Here is a 21,159-nt window from a genome sequence, read left to right as displayed (position 1 = left end):
CTTGGGAATGACTGCTATCATGGACGATATCTTCGGGATGAGAAAAGGTCTGTATCTTTTGTTCTTCCTCTCTCTTTCTGGAGTGGTGTGTGTCTCAATTCGTTATTCTTTGCCCGAAGAAAAGAAAAGAGGGTCTCTGGTGGCTAATGTGCTGAAAGATTTGAAATTTGAACCAGGGGAACTCTTGACTCGCAGAGCACAGCTGGTTTCCAATACAAATCAGCAATATTTCCGGCTTGATCCCCACTCTGGGAATGTGCTTGTAAATGAAAAAATAGACCGAGAAGCTTTGTGTGGCCTGGCTGACCCCTGCTTACTTCTTACTAAAATTGCATTGGAAAAACCTTTAGAGGTCAACAGTATAGAACTGAAGATAGAAGATGTGAATGATAACTCTCCAAAGTTTTCTAAAAATGAACTTAATCTAGAAGTTCCTGAGAATGTCCCTACAAATACCCGATTCCCCCTGGAATCTGCCCAAGATCCAGACCTGGGGGGAAACAGTGTCCAGAACTACACACTCAGTCCCAATGAGCATTTCAGACTGGACGTACAAAGCGATGAGTTTGGGAGCAAATATGTGGACCTTGTTCTGGAGAAGCCACTAGACAGGGAGAAACAGGCTCATTTGGGGCTGACTCTCACAGCCGTGGATGGAGGGGTGCCACAGAGAACGGGCACAGTTCGAATAAACATTAATGTTCTGGACATCAATGACAACTTCCCTGAGTTCACACAATCGGAATATAAAGTGCAGCTAAAAGAAAACAGCCCTGAAGGTACTCTGGTGTTTAAAGTGGAAGCCAGAGATTTGGATTTCGGTTCAAATGCGCAGATCACTTATTCATTCCATCGGGTGCCTGAGAAAGTCAGAAACTTGTTCCAGTTGCATCAAAGCACTGGGGAAATCACTGTTTTGGGTCCCATTGACTATGAAGAAGAAACCAGCTATTATATGAACATAAAGGCAACAGACGGAGGGGGTCTTTCAGGCCACTGCAAGGTCCTGGTGGAGATTGAGGATGAGAACGACAATGCCCCAGAAGTGTCTCTCATATCTACCTCCAGCACCATGCGAGAGGATTCTCCCCTGGACACAGTGGTAGCACTTTTCAGTGTCACAGACAGAGACTCTGGGGAGAACAGCAAAACTTCTTGTTCTGTGGAAACAAACATCCCTTTTGCGTTAAAAGCCACTGGGAATAACAATTACCAGCTGATGACCCAAAGGCCCCTGGACCGAGAGAAAGACCCCGAGTATAACATCACCATCACAGCTACTGACTGGGGCTCTCCCAGGCTCACTTCAAAGAGAACAATTAGGGTTCTAATCTCAGACATCAACGACAACCCTCCAGAGTTTGAGAAGTCCAAGTACGAAATGCAGTTGTGGGAAAACAATATTCCGGGCCTGCTGATGGGCTCGGTCCGTGCTGTTGACCTGGACGTGGAGGAGAATGCCAAAGTGACCTATTCCCTTCTGCCCAGTAATGCCAGTGGGGCTCCCATGGCCTCTTACGTGTCCATCAACTCTGAAACTGGGAATCTGTACGTCCTGCGATCTCTGGACTATGAGCAGATCAAGGATTTCCAGGTGACGGTGAGAGCTTCAGACGGGGGTTCTCCTCCCCTGAGCTCGGAGGCTGTTGTCCGAGTTTCCGTCCTCGATGAGAATGACAATGCCCCCTTCTTCCTCTACCCCCTTCAGAACAGCACCTCCCCCTGCAACGACCTGGTTCCCAAGTCCGTGGAAGCTGGTTACCTGGTCGCCAAGGTGGTGGCTGTGGATGGGGATTCGGGCCAAAACTCTTGGCTTTCCTATGAGCTGCTGAAGGCCACCGACCCCAGCCTTTTCAGCCTAGGAGCACAGAACGGAGAGGTGAGGACCAGGAGAGCGCTGACCGAGCGAGATACAAACAAGCAGAGACTGATTATCCAGGTGAGAGACAACGGCCACCCTCCCCAGACTAGCACTGCAACGCTGAATATACTTCCGGTGGATGGCTTTTCAGATCCTTATATGAACATTGCTAGTGTCAGTCATGAAGTAATTGAAGAAGAAGATAGCTCCTTGACTATGTATCTGGTGGTCTGCTTGGCTGCGGTCTCCTTTGTGTTCCTGATTTGCATTATTTTGTTTGTTGTCATCAAAATGCACAAGAAAGAGTCTAGTTTTATCACTGCCCTTCCTCACTTCCCACCTACCTTACCTGAGATCCCAGAAACCGGCGTTGATTCTCAGAGTGGATCACTTTCCCGGAATTACCGCTATGATGTTTGCTTAACCGGTGGATCCTTAAGCAGCGAGTTCAGATTCCTCAGGCCTCTCATTCCTGTTTTCTCTGTGGGGGACCCAAAGGTCTCTGAGAATCACAGGATTTCTTCCGGCTCTCAAGTTATTCCTGAGCAGGTGGAGGGCAGAGAACCAAGAGAACAGGTAAGTAAGAAGTATTATTCTTGATTACTCAGTATTCCAGGGGAATTTCATTCGTGATGTAATGCAATGCTTTTTTCTGTTCTGTCATTATTTCCCACCCCTTTCTTTTTTCTTTGCATTGTTCCTTGAATGGCTACTAAATAACTGCAGTATTTCAAATTAATTTGTTAAATCCAGTCCCAATCGTCGTAACTTCTTTCTCATGCTCCCCCCATAGCCCCAGTTTCTTTCCCTTTTAGGTTGCCTTCCTCCCTTTCAGATCTCCTGTACCTGATATTCAGGTGAGGCTTTTCTCTGAGCTCACCTGCACTCTTCACATGGCTCATCCTTTTTCTTTCTGAAATGTCTCCAGTTTTTCTTGGTCACCCTAAACCTCACTTCTTTTATGAGTTAACCATTCAAAAACAGTGCGTGGGGGAGAGTTTTCCCATTTCTGCTGCTGCACATGCAGAGAATACCTCCACATGGAGCAGCAGAAATGGGAAAACTCTCCCCCACACACTGTTTTTGTGCACAGAAAAAAACTTGGGAGAAAGGAAAGAACTCTCCTTTGCCTGGCGGCAGCATTCCAAGCCCGTTTGGTCTCCTCTTTTTTAATACAAGCCATTCCCCAGAACTGCTGTGTGACTGTGTGGAATTGGATCTGTGGCGAACTCATAAAAGAAGTAATGCTTAGAGTGACCCTCTGTCCACTACCCACCTTCACATGAATGAAAAAGAGGAGTAAAGCTGTTCTGAGAGCTTTAATGAAAAAGGATAACTAAGTAATTACAGCATCACTGGAGGAGGCTTGGAGAGCAACTGGACCAATTGAGTTTCCAGATGTTCTTGAGGGGAAACCTCATGTAGAACACTAGTTATAGTAATCTGGCCTTGAGTTTAGCAAGGGATGCATATGCAGGCCTTCACAAATTAATTCAGCAGCCCTCCAGGGCCGAGTACCTCTTTTGATCAGGGTGTTCCGTAGTGCACAGATCCCATTGCTGGAGTTCTGAAGAAAAGACACAGCAGAAGTTTCTCAGGATGCTTGGCAGAGACTCCTGTGTCTTACTTTCTCCAAAGCTTGTGCAAAGGGAAGACAACTCTGCCTCTCTCCTGAGCCTTCTGTATATGTCACCAGAATCAGAGGTGAGGAGTGGGTAGAGGGTGGCCGCAAATAATGGGTGGCTGTGATAAGGCAACATTTGTGAACATCTGTGCAGGGTAGTGAGTAGTGACTATACCTTTGTTCCCAAGAAATGGACACAGCAAGCATGCGAAACGTGGGTGGAAAATGGCTCCAACTGAGAATCACAGGTGGGAATGAGGCCACTACAAAGTGGTGCATGGACCTTAATCATGCAAAAGGATACCACGGTCAAAAGATCTAAAAGCTGTGAAGAGCTCCAGCAGGGGGTGACAGGCACCCCAGAACAATCAAATAGGGACTTTTTTTGTCCCAGAATAAAAGTCTGAAGTAAAATTGAGATGGATGGAATAATCGACTTTCTCTGACAGCCATCACTATTTCCACTTTAAAGTACTGTAGATTTGAGACAGACAAATGTGACCAATCCGGTGAAGGCTTCTTATGTGGAAGAGCCCCGGGAAGATCCACTCTTTCAGAGAGTAGCTGTTAATTGCCCTAATCCTCTGTGGGAGAAAAGACCCAGCCAAGTGGGCCCAGGACCAAGAGTAAAGGGAATAGGCCACATGGGCCACTTCCAGAACTTTGTCCACATCCTCAGTCTATAATAACTTAAACCTTTCCAGTGAACCAGGATAAATTGAGCCTGAGATATGTCCAACACAGGAACTCGTACAGAACCAGAGCTCAGGTCAGGGTAGAAGTGTCTGGTTTTATCTACAAATTTCTGTGTAAATATGTCACAGCAGTCATACATGTGCACGTACGCATGTGCACACACACACACACATGTATACATGAAGGCTGTGCCTAATTCCTTATTCACTAGGAGCAAGTCTACCATAGAGCTACTCAGGCACAGTACTGGAAAGAGTAATAAAATTTCACTGAAATCATGTACATTATAGATGGTGCTAATCTCATGGCTCATGAACATACTGCTTTCAACAACCGCAATGAGTTGTGAGCCAAACTTTATTTTCTTCTTACCTTGCTGTTATTCAACTTGAGCAACAGCTGAAACACTTTGAAGCCGGGCAGTAGCTATGATTTCCTTCTGTGTTGCAGTTGCTTGTGCATCTACACAGTGGGTAAAATTGATCTTTCTCCAGGGTTGTGGCGGGTTGGGTCATGTCCTTCCAGGAACTACAACTCCCATAAGACAGAGCAAAAATGTGCATGGAGGAAATCATGTCAATAACGTGGGGCTTGATGACAATAAGCATGCATGAAATGCCCTGGTTGAATATATGGAAAGCAATCCACCAAAACTGGTTCAAGTTGCTCATAAAGAGCAAAACTGCTCAATGAAAACTCAGCTCCAGGAGTAGGTGTGGAGCAGGCACTAAACATATAAGATTCGTGTTGAGTTTTTCTTTAGCTCCAGTCATCAACTGTCTTGCTTCATTGCCTGCAGCTTCCCATTAGACCAAGTTGCTAAGTGGACTGTAATCCAAGGGATGGGAGTAAGTCCAATAAGCCACCAGGACTTAAACAGGATAGCTACTGTAGCCACTGAAAAATCCCTGAGGGATACCTTGAAACCAACTAGATCTATCTGGGGCCAGACCACAAATACAAATGCACCCTGCAAAATTCTTAATGTGTTGGGGGCCACAAACTTTATTAAGGCTGGTCAACACCATCAACTTCTAGACAAAACCCCCCTTGCCCTCTTATCTTGCCAGAGACCTTAAAGGGAGAGATTGAATTATCTACATACTCTAAAACTGGAATGAAACCTTGTAATATTTTTATTGAGCTTTTAGAATGGATTGTAAGTATGCAACACATCCAATGGGACAAAGTAACTATAACTCCCTCCCTTTCCCAAAGTACATTAGTACACTCTGAGATGTATTAATAATCTAACTGTGAAACTTTTCCTGGCTATATTTGTTCACATCCAGGGAGGGGGCACTATTTGATCTGTACCTACCAATGGGGGTGCAGATCTTCTCTGGGGCATATAGGATTTTTGGTCTGTTTTGGGTGGTGTGCCAGCTACTCCTTGAATGACAAGATTTGGGCATTTCACCAGTTATGAGTTCAGTTCCAAGAGCTGACCATTACTTACAAAAGTGTACGCAGTCTGAGAGCAAAATATTTAAAGTATTGGCTTCTCCAAAATGAAGCAGCCCATCAGTTAAAATTGGCATCCACAGCTCTGATCTGAACCCCAAGAGACAAGGCCTTTCTGTAGTGGCACCACAACTATAGAACTGAATTATCTACATACTCTAAAATGGGAATGAAACCTTGTAATATTTTATTGAGCTTTTATTGAGCCTAGGTCATTCTGTTAAATTTTCCCTACCATACTCCTGTAATATAAATAAGTGATTTATTCTTCCAGCACCCTGATTATTACTAATCCTGGTAGTTTATACAGTTAATATGGACTGGTTTTGATGTTAATTTTAGTGCAGCGGGATTGTTACGAGTAGGTTGCTTTTAAATGATCTTTTAATTTTCAAATTACCTCAGAAATAGATTTTTACAAAAAGTAAAGGATATAATTATGAAAAACTGAACTTATATCACAAAGCCTGGGGTGCATATTTATGTATTGCATTAAAAGTAAAACTTAGTTTCTACAAGAACAGACATGAGTTACTGGTTGCTACTGGGCACCTTCCTCCTCCAATGCAAAGCTTACTTTACCCATTTATGAAGTAAGTGGTCATGAGATAATAAAATATATAACACAGATGGGGGGGGGGGAGGAAGTTTCAGCTGTCCAACAAGAATCTACAGTTGGACAGAGAGAGACACATTCCATTTTAAGGTTTTTCTGTCAAGCACAGTGTCTTGAATAAGTTGTCCATTTCAAGGGAAGTATACCAACAATTTTGGGGGGCGGCGGAATTCATGAGTCTAAAGAAGGGTCTATAGGAACTTAATTATAAGTTTAAGTTAGGAGAATGTGCATTCTAAAAGATTATAAACAATGCATGTTCTTCTTACACGAAGTATATTATGTTCAAACACAAGGTGGTGCAATTGCACAACGCAGAGCAGAATTTCAGGGAATATCTGCTCTCCCACATAGCAGTTGTCAGAAACCAGCAGCCTTCTTCATTGCAGGCAGAGAGTGAGAAATTTTCATGAGAAAGCAGCCATTGCTATCTGTAATCAAACGCAAGAACAGAAAAAAGGAAAGATTTGCCTTGGAAAATCGACACTTCCAGCAGCTGCTTTACAAAGAAACAACCAGTTTATCAGATGTGCCTTGAAGGTTGTTGAGAAAATGGAGATGTATTCCAACAACATGCAAGGTTGGTCTTTTTTCTTCTATCTCTGCATGTGTGGGGCAATATGTGAGTCTTTGCACTATTCAGTGCCTGAAGAAAAGAAAACAGGGTCTTTGGTGGCAAATGTGCTGAGAGATTTGAAAGTGGATGTGAAGGGGCTTTCTGCTCGCAGGGCCCGGCTGGTTTCTGAAGGCACCAAGCCATATTTCCAGCTGGATCCTCACTCTGGGGATGTGATTTTACAGGATAGAATAGACAGGGAAGCTCTGTGTGGACAGAAAGACCCTTGCTTCTTACTCTCAGAGCTTGTGCTGGAAAACCCCTTGCGAGTGCACAGAATGGAAGTTGAAATAGAGGATGTGAATGACAACTCCCCCCAGTTCTTTAAAAAGGAATTCCTTTTTGAGATACCTGAGCAGACTCCCATAAATACTCGATTCCCTTTGGAGAGTGCTGAAGATTCAGACAGAGGAGAAAATGCTGTTCAGAATTACACACTTAGTCCAAATGACCATTTTAGGTTGAATGAGCAAAGCCACAATGATGGAACCAAATTTGCAGAATTAGTATTGGAGAAACAATTAGATCATGAAAAGGAAACACGTCTTTTCCTGATTCTGTCTGCTGTTGATGGAGGGATCCCGAAGAGAACAGGCACAGCCCAAATTATTATTGAAGTGTTGGATTCAAATGATAACGTTCCTCATTTTGATAAAAGTGAATACAAAGTGAAATTAATGGAAAATAGCCAGCCTGGTTCACCTGTAGCCCAAATGGAAGCAACTGACCGAGATTTTGGTTCCAACGCAGAAATCACTTATTCCTTCAGCCAGGTGCCAGATAATATACAAAGAATATTTAACTTAAACAAATATACTGGGGAACTTACTGTAGCAGAGAACATTGATTATGAAATAAATCAAAATTATGCAATCAACATCAAAGCCACGGATGGAGGGGGGCTCTCTGCTTACTGCAAAGTCATTGTGGAGGTTGAGGACAGAAACGACAATGCCCCAGAGGTGACCCTCACATCCCTCACCAGCCCCCTGCCGGAAGATTCTCCCCCGGATACGGTGGTGGCCCTTTTCCGTGTCACAGATCGAGACTCTGGAGACAACGGCAGAACCGCCTGCACTACTGAGGCAAACCTGCCCTTTGTGTTAAAATCATCTGGAAATAATTATTACCAGCTGGTGACCCAGCAACCCCTCGACAGAGAAAGAGCATCAGAGTACAACATCACAATCACGGCTACAGACCGGGGCTCCCCCAGGCTCTCGTCATCAAGAATATTTAATATTCAAATCTCAGATATCAATGACAATGCTCCAGTATTTGAAAAGTCATTGTATGATATGCAATTATGGGAAAACAATATTCCAGGTCTGCTCATAGGATTAGTGCATGCCAAGGACCCGGACATGGCACAGAATGCCAGAGTGACGTATTCGCTTCTGCCTGGGAAGGTCAGTGGTCAACCCGTGTCTTCTTATGTCTCCATCAACTCTGAAACTGGGAATCTCTATGCCATTCGATCTCTGGACTATGAGCAGATAAAAAATTTCCAGGTGTCTGTGAGGGCTGTGGACAGCGGCTCTCCTCCCCTGAGCTCCGAAGTTAAGGTTCAAGTTGTCATTGTGGATGAAAATGATAATGCCCCCTTCATCCTGTACCCTCTTCAGAATGGCACTTCCCCATCCAACGACCTGGTTCCCAGAGGGGCAGAGGCTGGCTACCTGGTCACCAAGGTGGTGGCGGTGGACAGAGATTCTGGCCAGAACTCTTGGCTTTCCTATGAGCTCCTGAAGGCCACAGAACCGGGTCTGTTCAGTGTGGGGGCCCAGAATGGAGAAGTGAAAACCATGAGACCAATTAACCAACGAGATGCCTTCAGACAGAAACTTATCATTGGAGTGAGAGACAACGGGCACCCTCCCCAGTCCACCTCTGCAACACTAAGCATTCTGCTAGTGGATGGCTTTTCTGACCCTTACATGAAAATGGTGGATATCCCGAAGGATGAAGTGGCAGTGGAGGAAGACCGCAGCCTGACTCTGTATCTGGTCATATGCCTCGCTGCCATTTCGTTCATTTTTCTTGTTTCTGTAACTGTGTTTATTGCCATTACGATTCAGAAAAGGAGAAAGTTCATGGATATGTCAACCCTGAATTTCCCCGGGGGACCGAATTTCCAGGAGAACTGTGGAGATACTTGCGCTGGAACGCTTTCTCGGGCTTACAACTATGAGGTGTGCTTAGCCGGTGGGTCTCTGAGCAGCGAGTTCAAGTTCCTACGTCCTCTCTTTCCTGTGTTTTCTGTGGAGCCTGCTCAAAATCAGGGGAATTCAAGAATTTCATCTGCTTCTCAGGACGTTCCCAGTCATCAAGAAGAAAATCAACTCATAAATCAGGTGACATTATAATATTGTGTTTTAATATTTTCTACATAAATCTTTCCTGTTTATGTTTCTAGAAAAATTCTCTTTAATACTATGGGAGTAGCTAAACATAATGGTGGATATCCCAAAGGATGAATTTGGTGGTAGAGGAAGTCCGCATCCTGACTATGTATCTGGTCATATGCCTCGCTGCCATTTCAATCATTTTTCTGCTTTCTGTGGTGTTGTTTATTGTCATTACGATTCAGAAAAGGAGAAAGTTCATGGAGAGCTCAGCTCTGAATTTCCCTGGGGGACCAAATTTCCAGGAGAACTGTGGCGATGCTGGTGCTGGATCCCTTTCCCGGGCTTACAGTTATGAGGTGCGCTTAGCTGGTGGGTCTCTAAGCAGCTACTTCAAGTTTCTGAGGCCCCTCTTTCCTGTGTTTTCTGTGGAGCATGCTCAGTCCCAGGGGGTTCAAAGGATTTCATCTGCTTCCCAAGATCTTCCCAGTCATGAAGCAGAAAATCAGCTCAGGTGTCTGGTAAGAGTATGCATAGTTTATAGTGAAATGTGGGGTATAGGAGTTTGTGAGGCTGAGTGGGTATGGGAGAGAGAAAACAAAGTTACACTCAGAGCCTTAATTAATGTTTAGAAAAGAAACAAGAGTTCTTTATTGTAGGAACTCCATACTTGATAGGAAAGAGGAGTGATGTCTGTCTGTCTGTCTGTCTAGTCTACGGACGTTAGTGGATGGCAGGACAAGTCCTGTATTGGTGGTGCAAGATGTTAGACTGAAATTGTGACAAAGAGAGGACGATGAAGTGTCACGAGGAGGATGTCCTGAGAGTAGCATTCTACACATTAATGGATAGTGCCAAGGCAGTAAAGAACAAAGATCCTCTATGTAATTCTAACTTTCTGGTTTGTCCCCCTCTGGAACCTGAGAAAGGGATAGTGTTAGTCTTCCTCTTCTAACACCATTTAATAGTTAAATATTTTCATATGGAAATTCCTAATATTTAGATTTGTAACAAAAAAATCTATTGGCCACAATGTAATGTGGTTTTTCATGGGGAATTAAGCAGATTTGTTCTGTATTGAAATCATTCTCAGCGAGAGAATAAAAAATCCCCCCCTCTTTTTTATATAAGAGAGAACAATAACTGTATTGTTGATGTACGTTCACCTAGCATAATTTTACAAATTGATAGGTAATTGAGCATAAGCTTAAGCTTTTCCTCCCAATTGTATCTGGTCCTGAGCTACTTGTGTTGAATGTTTCATTTTTATTTTCTAATCAAACAAAAAAGTGGTGGAATTAGGGGACATATTTGTGAGAAAACAGAGATTTGCTTTGAGAATCTGTAAGTAGACAGAATTAAATGGAGGGTTAGTTGAAGAGAGGGATTTCCTAGAGAATACAATTCATTCCCATTCAGCACTCCACCAAGCCTGATACTTTGCATTTTGAATAGAGATTAATGACCTGTAAAAGTTTTGGGCACCATTAATGATATCGTCAGGAAAGATAAACGTCGTATTTTGTTTTTCACTGTCTGGCACAATGTGCATGTCAATTTTCTGTTTGGTGCCTGAACAGAAGAAAAGTTCGTTGCTGGTGAATGTGCTAAATATTAAAACTGGGGTCATAGGAACTTTCTGCTTGCGGAGCCCAGCTTTACTTTAACTGGCTTTAGAGAATGTTTCCAGCTTCATACCTGCTCCAGAAATGCTTTTGGAAATGAGAAAATAGGCCAATAATTTTTGCTTAATGCTAAATTCTTTTAGTTTGCACAATCTGAATAAAGGGGCAGTTAAAGCAAAACAGCCCTCCAGCTATTGTGATCTCTGGAAATAAAAGCCAGAGAATAAAAGGACAATCCTAGATCCAATCTCCAATGAATTATTGAAATTTCTCTGTATTAGAAATCCTATATCCATTATTTTAAAAAAGGATTAGATTATCTTCCTTTAGAGACTATATTGATGCTGAGATCCATACCCCTAAATATCTGATAGCCTTAGATTTTTATCTAGATCCCATAAATATTCCAACTTTATTTTCCAATTCAGCTCGTATATTAATTCTTAAGAGCTCCAGTTTATCCAAATTGCTATTCAGCCTTCAAACTAAATTCCTTTATTACTTCAACTGCACTTAACAAATTAATCCCAAGAGTCTCTTATCATGAAAACTATATCAACTGTTTAAAAAATCTGAGCCATCTTGTCCTGAATGCTAATACTAATATCTTCTATATTTGCTCTAGATCTGATCTCTATTGTCAAAACTTCTATGCATATATTAAACATGTTGTGTCCCAATATTAGAGCAGCTATACCCACTCAGTGACAAACCACTTTTTCATTTCTTGCCATGAAAACCCCACCAGGGGTCACCGTAAGTCAGCTATGACTTGATGGCACTCTCCACCACCACATACCCATTTCATAGGATTCTTTCAGTGGGCACTCTATAAATGAAATGTATCCAATTTCTAAATCACTGATCAAATTCAAATTTGATTAAAACCTCTCTGAGGAAATTCTACTCGGTCCTATCAAATGCCTTCTCAGTATCTGCAAAACAGAATTTCTCAGTACAGATGGAGTAATTCCCCTGATGGACACAAAATTGGCTCAACAGACCAGGGTACCTTTTTAACAAAGAAGAAAAGAACTTATTTTTTTCTGAACCCAGTTCCAAATTTCAGAATCACGTAAGTTGAGACTTGTTTAGAAATTCTTGTTATGCCTTTATTATTTATTTTTTAAATTTTTTAAAATACAATGCAGAGAGGGTGAAAAGACTGAAAACATCTGAGCCATGCATTAACAAATTTTCTTTGGCTCTAGGATCCAGCCCAAATATTTAGGAGTTAATCTCATATTTCAGCCTTCAGGGTTTTGTATTTTAATGACCGTATCTCCTTATTATTACTATCACAAAACCTAATTCTAGCCACTTTATAGTTTGTCATATCTTTTTAAAAGCTAGGACAAAAGTGTTGTAGTTCTTAAATACAGAGGTAACACTCAACTCTTGTCTCCGCAATGAAAATCTAACCTTTAACCTAAACCTAACCTCTCCCCAGCTTCTCATTATTTCATGATTGCTTTAAAAAGCACTATTTGATAGGATACTATAGCCAGTACAGAAACCAACCAGTAATTTCTTCATTTATTCCTAATATATTTTATTCAAGACAATCCACAGCATCCTACAGAAATCCTACAGGATCCAACCCTTTGTACTTCCATTGAGAATTACTGAGAGATGAAACAATAAATTCATTGCTGAAAATACTAGGTGGCACAATGAAATTTCTAGCTGCCATGGTGACCTGCACCTGATGTTTGCCAAGCTCTCATCTAGGCATTGAGACAAGTGTTCACATTTTTATGGAATACCCAGGGGCTTGGATACTGTTCTTGGGGGAAAGTTTAGAATTATAGGTATAAATGACACTGGGAAACAGGTCAGGGAAGGCGGGCAAGGTAGAGATTTTGTATTGGAAATGGTAAGAAAGATGCAGAATAGGTATATATCTGAAAAAGGTTGTTATGAAGTGTGCAGGGTTGCTAAGTGGGGTTGGTATTATGAGAAGTGGATATTGAGTTGCTGCAGATGTACACAGAGATGGAAAGTGGAAAGAGATGAGTGATAATCACAAGCAATGTTTGGGGACAAGGGATGGCAGTACATTTTGTGTTTTTTTCATATTTTTCATTTTTCAAATGATTTCTCTGAAATTTGAAATCCCTGCCCTCCTTACCTATGGGAATTTTCATAGTGAATTTCAGTTGCAGGACAAATCATCTCAATTCTATGAGGAACTTATTTTAAAATTTTAACAGAGAATACAAGATAATTACAGAGATATTCTTGCAGCTGAAAAGTAAGATTCGAGTCCAGCGGCACCTTAAAGACGAACAAGATTTTCAGGGTATAAGCTTTCGAGAGTCAAAGCTGCTTTCCTCAGGTTTATATACTGAAAATCTTGTTGGTCTTTAAGATGCCACTGGACTTGAATTTTGCTGTTCTATCACAGACCAGTATGGCTACCCACCTGAAACGTTCTTGCGGCTGTGTAATAATAATTTTTAAAAGTCTCCAGTTTAAGGTAGAACAACAGAGCATTACGGGGATTGGAAGGAAGTTGAACCAATGAGCTTCAAGGGACAATCCAATTGTGTCAACACAATCTTTCACGCCAGAGCTTGTTGCCACTTCCTCCAGGCAGTGGTAGAGATGGTGGCTTCTAGAAGACAGCAACATCTCCTGTTGGCCCTGTATGTCAGATCATGCACAAACGATCCTGCCTCCCTCAATATCTACCTTTGGTTTCTTTGTAAAAAAAGAATAGCTGTGTGTCAGTTTTTGCCTAACAATACATTCTCAGAGTTACTACTTTCAAAACCCACTGAGTTCCATAGAAGAGTGTAACTCTGCTTGGGATTGCTCTGTAAACCAGTACCCCTCCCACACAGTCTCTGTTCGAGTTACGAAGCCACCTTCTTGCCGGGATGCAGACTGTCATTCCTCCCTGCAGGCATCAGTGGCCGGTGGCTGCTGAACTTCCAGCATCCCAAAAGGGCCAACCACCCCCTGGATTCCTCTGCTGCCGCTGCTTTCCACCATTTGCTTGTCTGGTGGCTCTCTGAGAAGGCACGTGGGTGGCTGCAACAGCAAGTGTGGTGAGGAGGAGCCACCTCCTGGCTGAGCATGCAGACGGCAGAGGCGGAAGGCCACCAGAAAGGAAGCTAATGAGAAAAGGGCCAAATGACGGCATCTTGCCCAAGGGCTCCCAGCATCTGAAGCTTCCCGGGAAGTAGCACAGGCTCAGAAACAGACGAGAAACAAGGATTTTAGGGATTCTCTGGTTAAAAGAGATTATTCCTACCTCTATCCCCCTGTTCAATATGAGACACCCTCAGAGAGAATACAAAGCTCTGTCCCCATCTATTTTCTCCTCAGATGCTGTTCACCAGGGCTTTTTTTCTGGGAAAAGAGGTGGTGGAACTCAGTGGGTTGCCCTCGAAGAAAATGGTCACATGGCTGGTGGCCCCGCCCCCTGATCTCCAGACAGAGATCTGTCTGGAGATCAGGGGGCGGGGCCACCAGCCATGTGACCATTTTCAAGAGGTTCCGGAACTCCGTTCCACCACGTTCCAGCTGAAAAAAAGCCCTGCTGTTCACACTTCAGCCACTGATAACCTTTCTGGCAAAAAGATCTAAGCCATTGGAGAGCCACACTCACCCCAAGCTCCTTGAAGCTTAATGCCAACCTGCTGCTTCTGTCCTCTGTGATGAGCTTCATGGGCTGAGCACTCCAGTGACTTCAGCACAGTCCCACCATGAAGCAGCGTGTGGAAAAGGTAAAAGCCCCCGACCTTGAATAGGCAGAGCCCAGCCATCATAATTTCCACACGGAGAGATGCCCAGGGCACACTGAGAACCAGGGAATGGTTGAGATTATTGGGAAGGGAACTGTGATGTTTCTTGCTAGCCATCTGGGCTCACTACTGGATATGGGCGAGAAACCAAAATCCACATTTGCATTCATATAGGGGATACTTTCAACTTGGTTATTTTCATATTTAATAATGTTCTTTAGAACAGTCTTTGTATCTGGGTTCATTATACCTTGTTTTCATTTCCATCAGTATCAATGTGAAACACACCTTTAACTTCAAGATCCCCGCCTCCATCATCTACCCACTAGGGCTGAGATTCTCTCTCTCCCACAGTATCCCTCATGCCAACTTTCAGGCACTGAGAGTAAAGCATTTCTGTTTTCTAGGCAAATTCTCTCTTGCAGAGCAGGTAAAAGAGCCTTTCCCCCTGAATTCTCGATGGTTTGTGTGTGGGCAGGTGGGGGAGTTACTTATTTTAAAAACTGAAGGTCACACTAAAGTGAATCTAAACTCTGTCTCCTCTTGTATCTGTGTGCTTCACTGCCCCCCTCCCCCTGCCAGGCTCTAATACCAGGATGGGAGAAAAATGCTGCAAGAATTGGAGTAAAGCACAGAGGAAGCCGTGCTTACTTCCTCTCAACCAGATTTCAATTTCTGTTTAAAAATAGAGCCATCTACACCCTTTTTCTTTACAAAGAACCTCTTTCCAGGTTGAAGAGCAAGATTTGAGTCTAGCAGCACCTTAAACAAGATGAGTCTTTAAAGGTTACTGGACTCAAATCTTGCTCTTCTACAGAAGACTCGCTTGGCTACCCATTTGAAACTCTTTGCAGGTTGCATGCATCCTTCCTTCCCCGGGCAAATAACAGATGGAGCAGGATTTGTTTTAGCACATTTGTTTTTTTACATGAAATTAGGTAAAGGTGCAAGCACTGAGTCATTACTGACCCATGGAGGGACGTCCTGGCAGACTTTTGTTACGGGGTGCTTTGCCATTGCCTTCCCCAGTCATCTGCAGTTTACCACCAGGAAACTGGGTACTCATTTTACATGAAATTAGATCTCTGTAATCTGATCCTTGCTTCTGCCTCTCATAGAAGAATCTGAGATACTTCCTCATCTCGGATGTATCATGAATCATCTGGTTTGATCCTTGGAGGAGTTTGTGTGATTTGCTCCTAACCGTCCCTTCCCAATGCGTACCCCAGTCTGCCTTCCAAAGAGTATAAGCACAACAAAATATTTGCTTCCTTCCCCTCCAGTCCTGATGCCTACCGCTGTGGGGAAGGGAAGTTATGTGGCTCATCTTCTGCCCTCTGCTCCTCATTCTCCAGCATATGAATTCTAGCGGATAAAAGCAACGCATTTGGTCCCAGCAGGCAGCTCCTGCATTGGAGCGGAGAGCAAAGCAAGAGGAACTGATTCTACTTATAAAGCATAAATGTGTCTTTCAACAAGGAAGTATTAAGAGTACAATCCACCTTCCTACGGAAAATATTGGGCCTTCCCATGTGTGTGTCTTATGCGGCCATCTGCCTTGAAACCAATCAAAGACTCCTTGAGACTAAAGCATGGATTAATACCAGGGCTTTTTTTCAGCTGGAACGTGGGGGAATAGAGTTCCGGAACCTCTTGAAAATGGTCACATGGCTGGTGGCCCCGCCCCCTGATCTCCAGACAGAGGTGAGTTGAGACTGCCCTCCGCGCCGCTTGGCGGCGCGGAGGGCAATCTCAACTCCCCTCTGTCTGGAGATCAGGGGGTGGGGCCACCAGCCATGTGACAATTTTCTCCAAGGGCAACCCACTGAGTTCCACCACCTCTTTCCCCAGAAAAAAAGCCCTGATTAATACTATCAAATTTTGGTTACATCTACATTTTAAGAATAATGAGGATAGCCTCATCTTTTACATGCTGATGGAGTCTCAGGGCCAAGCTACACATGACGAATGACACTTGAACGGCAAGTGTATTTCTCCCTGTTCACTTGCCCTCCACTCAATCCACTTGCCATTCAAGTGTCATTCGTCATGTGTAGCTTGGCCCTCAGTCATCCATGTGGCTTAACAACATAGGGAAAAAATTTAACTCAATGGGGATTAATATTGAAGATTTGTTTTCCCTCACAGAAAAATCAACTTATGCACTGATCAGACAAAGACTCCTTGACATCGAGATTCAGAATCTCAGGAGTCTTGCAACAGGCAGATGTCCACCCCGAGGTTTGGGGTTTTTACCCCAGGGGTATAGGGCAGAATATCTCACTTGTTTAGTGGCCCCACATTATCGCAGAGCTTATTTGTTAGCTCGATTTAATGTGCTACCTTCCGCGATACTTTATGGGAGATTCCATAAAACGCCATATGCTAACAGGTTATGTACTTGTGCTCAGCGGTACACAGAAACCCTGGAACATGTTTTTTTGTATTGTAGTTATTACTGTGATATACGTCCCACACTCATTGACCCGTTGTTGAGAGAGCAAATTGGAAAATCTGATAAATGTAAGGTTATCTTCCTATTGGCTACTCAGAATCAAAAAGTTATCGAAACGGTAGCTACATTTTTGTATCTTGCATCTATGAGGCGAGTTCTGTATTTGTAGACTGAGTTCTGGTTGCATCGAGTGTTTTTGTTAACATGGATGTAATGCCAATAAAGGTTGCTGCTGCTGCTAAAGCATAAATGAAATCGTCTTGAAGTCATTTAGACAGTGCAATGGTTGGGGTAAAGTGGAAATAATGTGTATAGCTATTGAGATGCTGCTCTTCTTTGGAAGTATCCATTAACTCTTGAGGTTGAAAAATGCCCCTGTTGGTTACATTCTCTGCTCAGTAAGCCTCTGCCCCTCCTGTCTGTTCTTCCCTTACATTATGTGTCTGTGAAAGGTAGACAACCACCTTTGACAACTGCCAGAAATTACTGCAGGATGTTAAGTTTTAGTGATCAGATCTAGTCTATTAAATATATTAAGGAATACAGAAATACAAGTCAAATTTCCTTTTGTAGATTTATGAATGCACATCTGTGCCTCATATATGAATGAGATGAATGCACAGCAAACTATTTGAATGGACAAAGTAAAAAAAAGATGAATAAAGATAGAATAATTTTTTAAAAGGTACAGCTGCAGTATGTACTTCAAGCACAAGGTGGTGCTGTTGGCCAACACAGGAAAAATTGTCAAGGAGTAAATCGTCTATGCAAAAGCTGTGGCCATTAGACAAAGGAATATCAAAGAAACACGCAGCAGCTCTGAACTGCAAGAGAATAGTCAGAAATTCTAGGAGGAAAAGGCTGCTGAATCAAACTCCAACCACCACAGGACCAAAGGGAAAGGTTTCCTCAAGAAATGCATCACTAATGAAAGTGAACAAGCTGCTTTACAAAGAACCACCTTGTGTTTCACAAGCTGATTTGGGGAAAGCTGCAAGAATGCAGAACGGCTGCCACACCAGGCAAGTCTTGTGTTTTTCTCTGTATTTTTGCATTGGTATTGTGATGTGTGAGTCTTTGCACTATTCAGTGCCTGAGGAAAAGAAAACAGGGTCTTTGGTGGCAAATGTGCTAAAGGATTTGAAAGTGGATGTGAAGGAGCTATCAGCTCGCAGGGCCCAGCTGGTTTCTGAAGGCACCAAGCCATATTTCCAGCTGGATCCTCACTCTGGGAATGTGATATTACAGGACAGAATAGACAGAGAAGCTCTGTGTGGTCAGAAGGACCCTTGCTTCTTACTCTCAGAGCTTGTGCTGGAAAGCCCTGTTCAAGTGCACAGAATGGAAGTTGAAATAGAGGATGTGAATGATAATCCCCCCCAGTTCTCTGAAAAGGAATTCCTCTTTGAAATACCTGAGCAGACTTCCATGAACACTCGATTCCCATTGGAGAGTGCTAAAGATGCAGACAGAGGAGAAAATGCTGTTCGGAACTATACACTTAGTCCAAATGACCATTTCAGGCTGGATGTTCAAAGTCACACTGATGGGAGCAAATATGCAGAATTAATACTGGAGAAACAGCTGGATTGTGAAGCGAATGCACGACTTTTCCTGATTCTGACGGCTGTCGACGGAGGGACTCCAAAGAGAACTGGAACAGCCAACATTATCATTGATGTCTTGGACAACAATGACAATGCCCCTCAGTTTCATCAATCTCTGTACAAAGTGAAACTAATGGAAAACAGCCAGCCAAATACACTTGTAACAAAAGTGGAAGCAACTGACAGGGATTTGGGTCCAAATGCAGAAATCACTTATTCTTTCAACCAGGTATCAGACACTGTGCTCGGAGCATTCAAGGTAAACAAATATTCTGGGGACATTTCTGTTGCAGGAGTAATTGATTACGAAGAGGAACATAATTATGCAATAAACATCAAAGCCATGGATGGAGGGGGGCTCTCTGCTTACTGCAAAGTCATTGTGGAGGTTGAGGACAGAAACGACAATGCCCCAGAGGTGACCCTCACATCCCTCACCAGCCCCCTGCCAGAAGATTCTCCCTCGGATACGGTGGTGGCCCTTTTCCGTGTCACAGATCGAGACTCGGGAGATAATGGCAGAACAGCTTGCACCACCGAGACAAACCTGCCTTTCGTGTTAAAATCATCTGGAAATAATTATTACCAGCTGGTGACCCAACAACCCCTTGACCGAGAAAGATCATCAGAGTACAACATCACCATCAGAGCCACAGACCAGGGCTCTCCCAGGCTCTCTTCAGCAAGAACAATTAATGTCCAGATATCGGATGTCAATGACAATGCTCCAGTATTTGAAAAGTCACCGTATGTTATGCTATTACGAGAAAATAACATTCCAGGTCTGCTTATAGGGGTGGTTCATGCTGATGACCTGGACACAGAGCGGAATGCCAAAGTGGTGTATTCACTTCTGCCTGGGAAGGTCAGTGATCAACCCGTGTCCACTTACATCTCCATCAACTCTGAAACTGGGAATCTGTATGCCATCCGATCTCTGGACTATGAGCAAATAAAAGATTTCCTGGTGACTGTGAGGGCTGTGGATAGAGGTTCTCCTCCCCTGAGCTCCGAAGTTAAGGTCCGAGTTGTCATTGTGGATGAAAATGATAATGCCCCCTTCATCCTGTACCCTCTTCAGAACGGCACTTCCCCATCCAACGACCTGGTTCCCAGGGGGGCAGAGGCTGGCTACCTGGTCACCAAGGTGGTGGCAGTGGACAGAGATTCTGGCCAGAACTCTTGGCTTTCCTATGAGCTCCTGAAGGCCACAGAACCAGGTCTGTTCAGTGTGGGGGCCCAGAATGGAGAAGTGAAAACCATGAGACTAATTACCCAACGAGACACCTTCAGACAGAAACTTATAATCGGAGTGAGAGACAACGGGCACCCTCTCCAGTCCGCCTCTGCAACACTAAGCATTCTGCTAGTGGATGGCTTTTCTGACCCTTACATGAAAATGGTGGATATCCCGAAGGATGAAGTGGTCAAGGAGGAAGACCGCAGCCTGACTATGTATCTGGTCATATGCTTAGCTGCCATCTCATTCATTTTTCTGGTTTCTATCATTGTGTTTATTGCCATCAAGATTCACAAAAGGAGAAAGTTCATGGAGAGCTCAGCCCTGAATTTCCCCGTGGGACCAAATTTCCAGGAGAACGGTGGAGATGCTGGTGCTGGATCCCTTTCCCGGGCTTACAACTATGAGGTGTGCTTAGCAGGTGGATCTCTGAGCAGCGAGTTCAAGTTTCTCCGTCCTCTCTTTCCTGTGTTTTCTGTGGAACCTGCTCAAAATCAGGGGAATTCAAGAATTTCATCTGCTTCTCAAGGAGTTCCTGATCATCAAATTGAAAGTCATGTCACAAATCAGGTGAGAATAATTAATTCAATATAAGATTATTAATGAATGAATCTTGCAGAGTCAATATTTGCTTAGAGTAGTTGTCTATTTGATGATTGAAGTCCATTGACTCACTAGAAATAAAAGCACATGCTTTTTTCTTGCACCCAAATATATTTCCTTTCTAATCTGTCTGTTCTTGTATGTCCTTTTTTAGATACAATAAATCATATCATATTTATTTATTTTACTTATAGTCTGCCTTTCTCACGGAGACGCAAGGCAGATTGCACTGTAGAAGTCAATATGATGAACAACTTTTTCACAACCCAACCTCTCAGAGCCTTTTCTTATGGCACAGTCCTATTACCTGTGTAAAAAAAAGCCCTTTTGAATAATTCAGTTTTGCATACTTTGTGGAAAGCCAAGAGAGTGGGAGCTCTCAGTTTCCTCAGGCAGGCCATTCCATAAGATGGGGTCACCACAGAGAAAGCACAGGTGAGGGCATCTGTTGATTTTGCCGAACTGCAGGGTGGTATCTGCAGAAGGCCCTGTCCAGATGAGTGACGCTGCCATGACGGAGCATAGGGAGATAAGCAGTTGTGGATTTATGAGGGGCCAAGGCCATGAAGGGCTTTGTATGTGGTTATCAAAGCCTTGAATTGAGCCCAATAACTGATGGGCGGCCAATGGAGTCACTGCAGAATGGGTATAATGT

The 21,159-nt window shown here is 43.4% G+C and overlaps 4 protein-coding genes across 4 annotated transcripts in view; all 4 read left to right on the top strand.

The window, feature by feature from the left end:
- LOC129333798 (protocadherin beta-16-like) overlaps nt 1-21,159 on the top strand; it is a 171,119-nt gene that overhangs the window by 28,216 nt on the left and 121,744 nt on the right. The gene's annotated exons all lie outside the window — the stretch shown is intronic.
- Nucleotides 20-6,674, top strand: LOC129333265 (protocadherin beta-16-like). The gene is made up of 2 exons (XM_054984794.1): nt 20-2,437; nt 6,537-6,674. The coding sequence occupies exons 1-2, from the start codon at nt 20-22 to the stop codon at nt 6,672-6,674; spliced, it is 2,556 nt and encodes an 851-aa protein (XP_054840769.1).
- On the top strand, nt 6,814-9,243 carry LOC129333264 (protocadherin beta-16-like). Its single transcript, XM_054984793.1, has one exon. The coding sequence runs from the start codon at nt 6,814-6,816 to the stop codon at nt 9,241-9,243; it is 2,430 nt and encodes an 809-aa protein (XP_054840768.1).
- On the top strand, nt 18,054-20,495 carry LOC129333263 (protocadherin beta-16-like). The gene has a single exon (XM_054984792.1). The coding sequence runs from the start codon at nt 18,054-18,056 to the stop codon at nt 20,493-20,495; it is 2,442 nt and encodes an 813-aa protein (XP_054840767.1).

This window comes from Eublepharis macularius, chromosome 7 (genome assembly GCF_028583425.1).
Source record: "Eublepharis macularius isolate TG4126 chromosome 7, MPM_Emac_v1.0, whole genome shotgun sequence".
NCBI classification, from domain to species: domain Eukaryota; kingdom Metazoa; phylum Chordata; class Lepidosauria; order Squamata; family Eublepharidae; genus Eublepharis; species Eublepharis macularius.
This window is presented reverse-complemented; position numbering and strand designations above follow the sequence as displayed.

Bases quoted from the DNA above. Each gene is read 5' to 3' on its own strand.
- LOC129333264 (XM_054984793.1), top strand. From the start codon at position 6,814: ATGGAGATGTATTCCAACAACATGCAAGGTTGGTCTTTTTTCTTCTAT.
- LOC129333263 (XM_054984792.1), top strand. From the start codon at position 18,054: ATGCAGAACGGCTGCCACACCAGGCAAGTCTTGTGTTTTTCTCTGTAT.
- LOC129333265 (XM_054984794.1), top strand. From the start codon at position 20: ATGGACGATATCTTCGGGATGAGAAAAGGTCTGTATCTTTTGTTCTTC. The intron at 2,438-6,536 runs GTAAGTAAGAAG...TCTTACACGAAG, and splicing joins GCAGAGAACCAAGAGAACAG to TATATTATGTTCAAACACAA.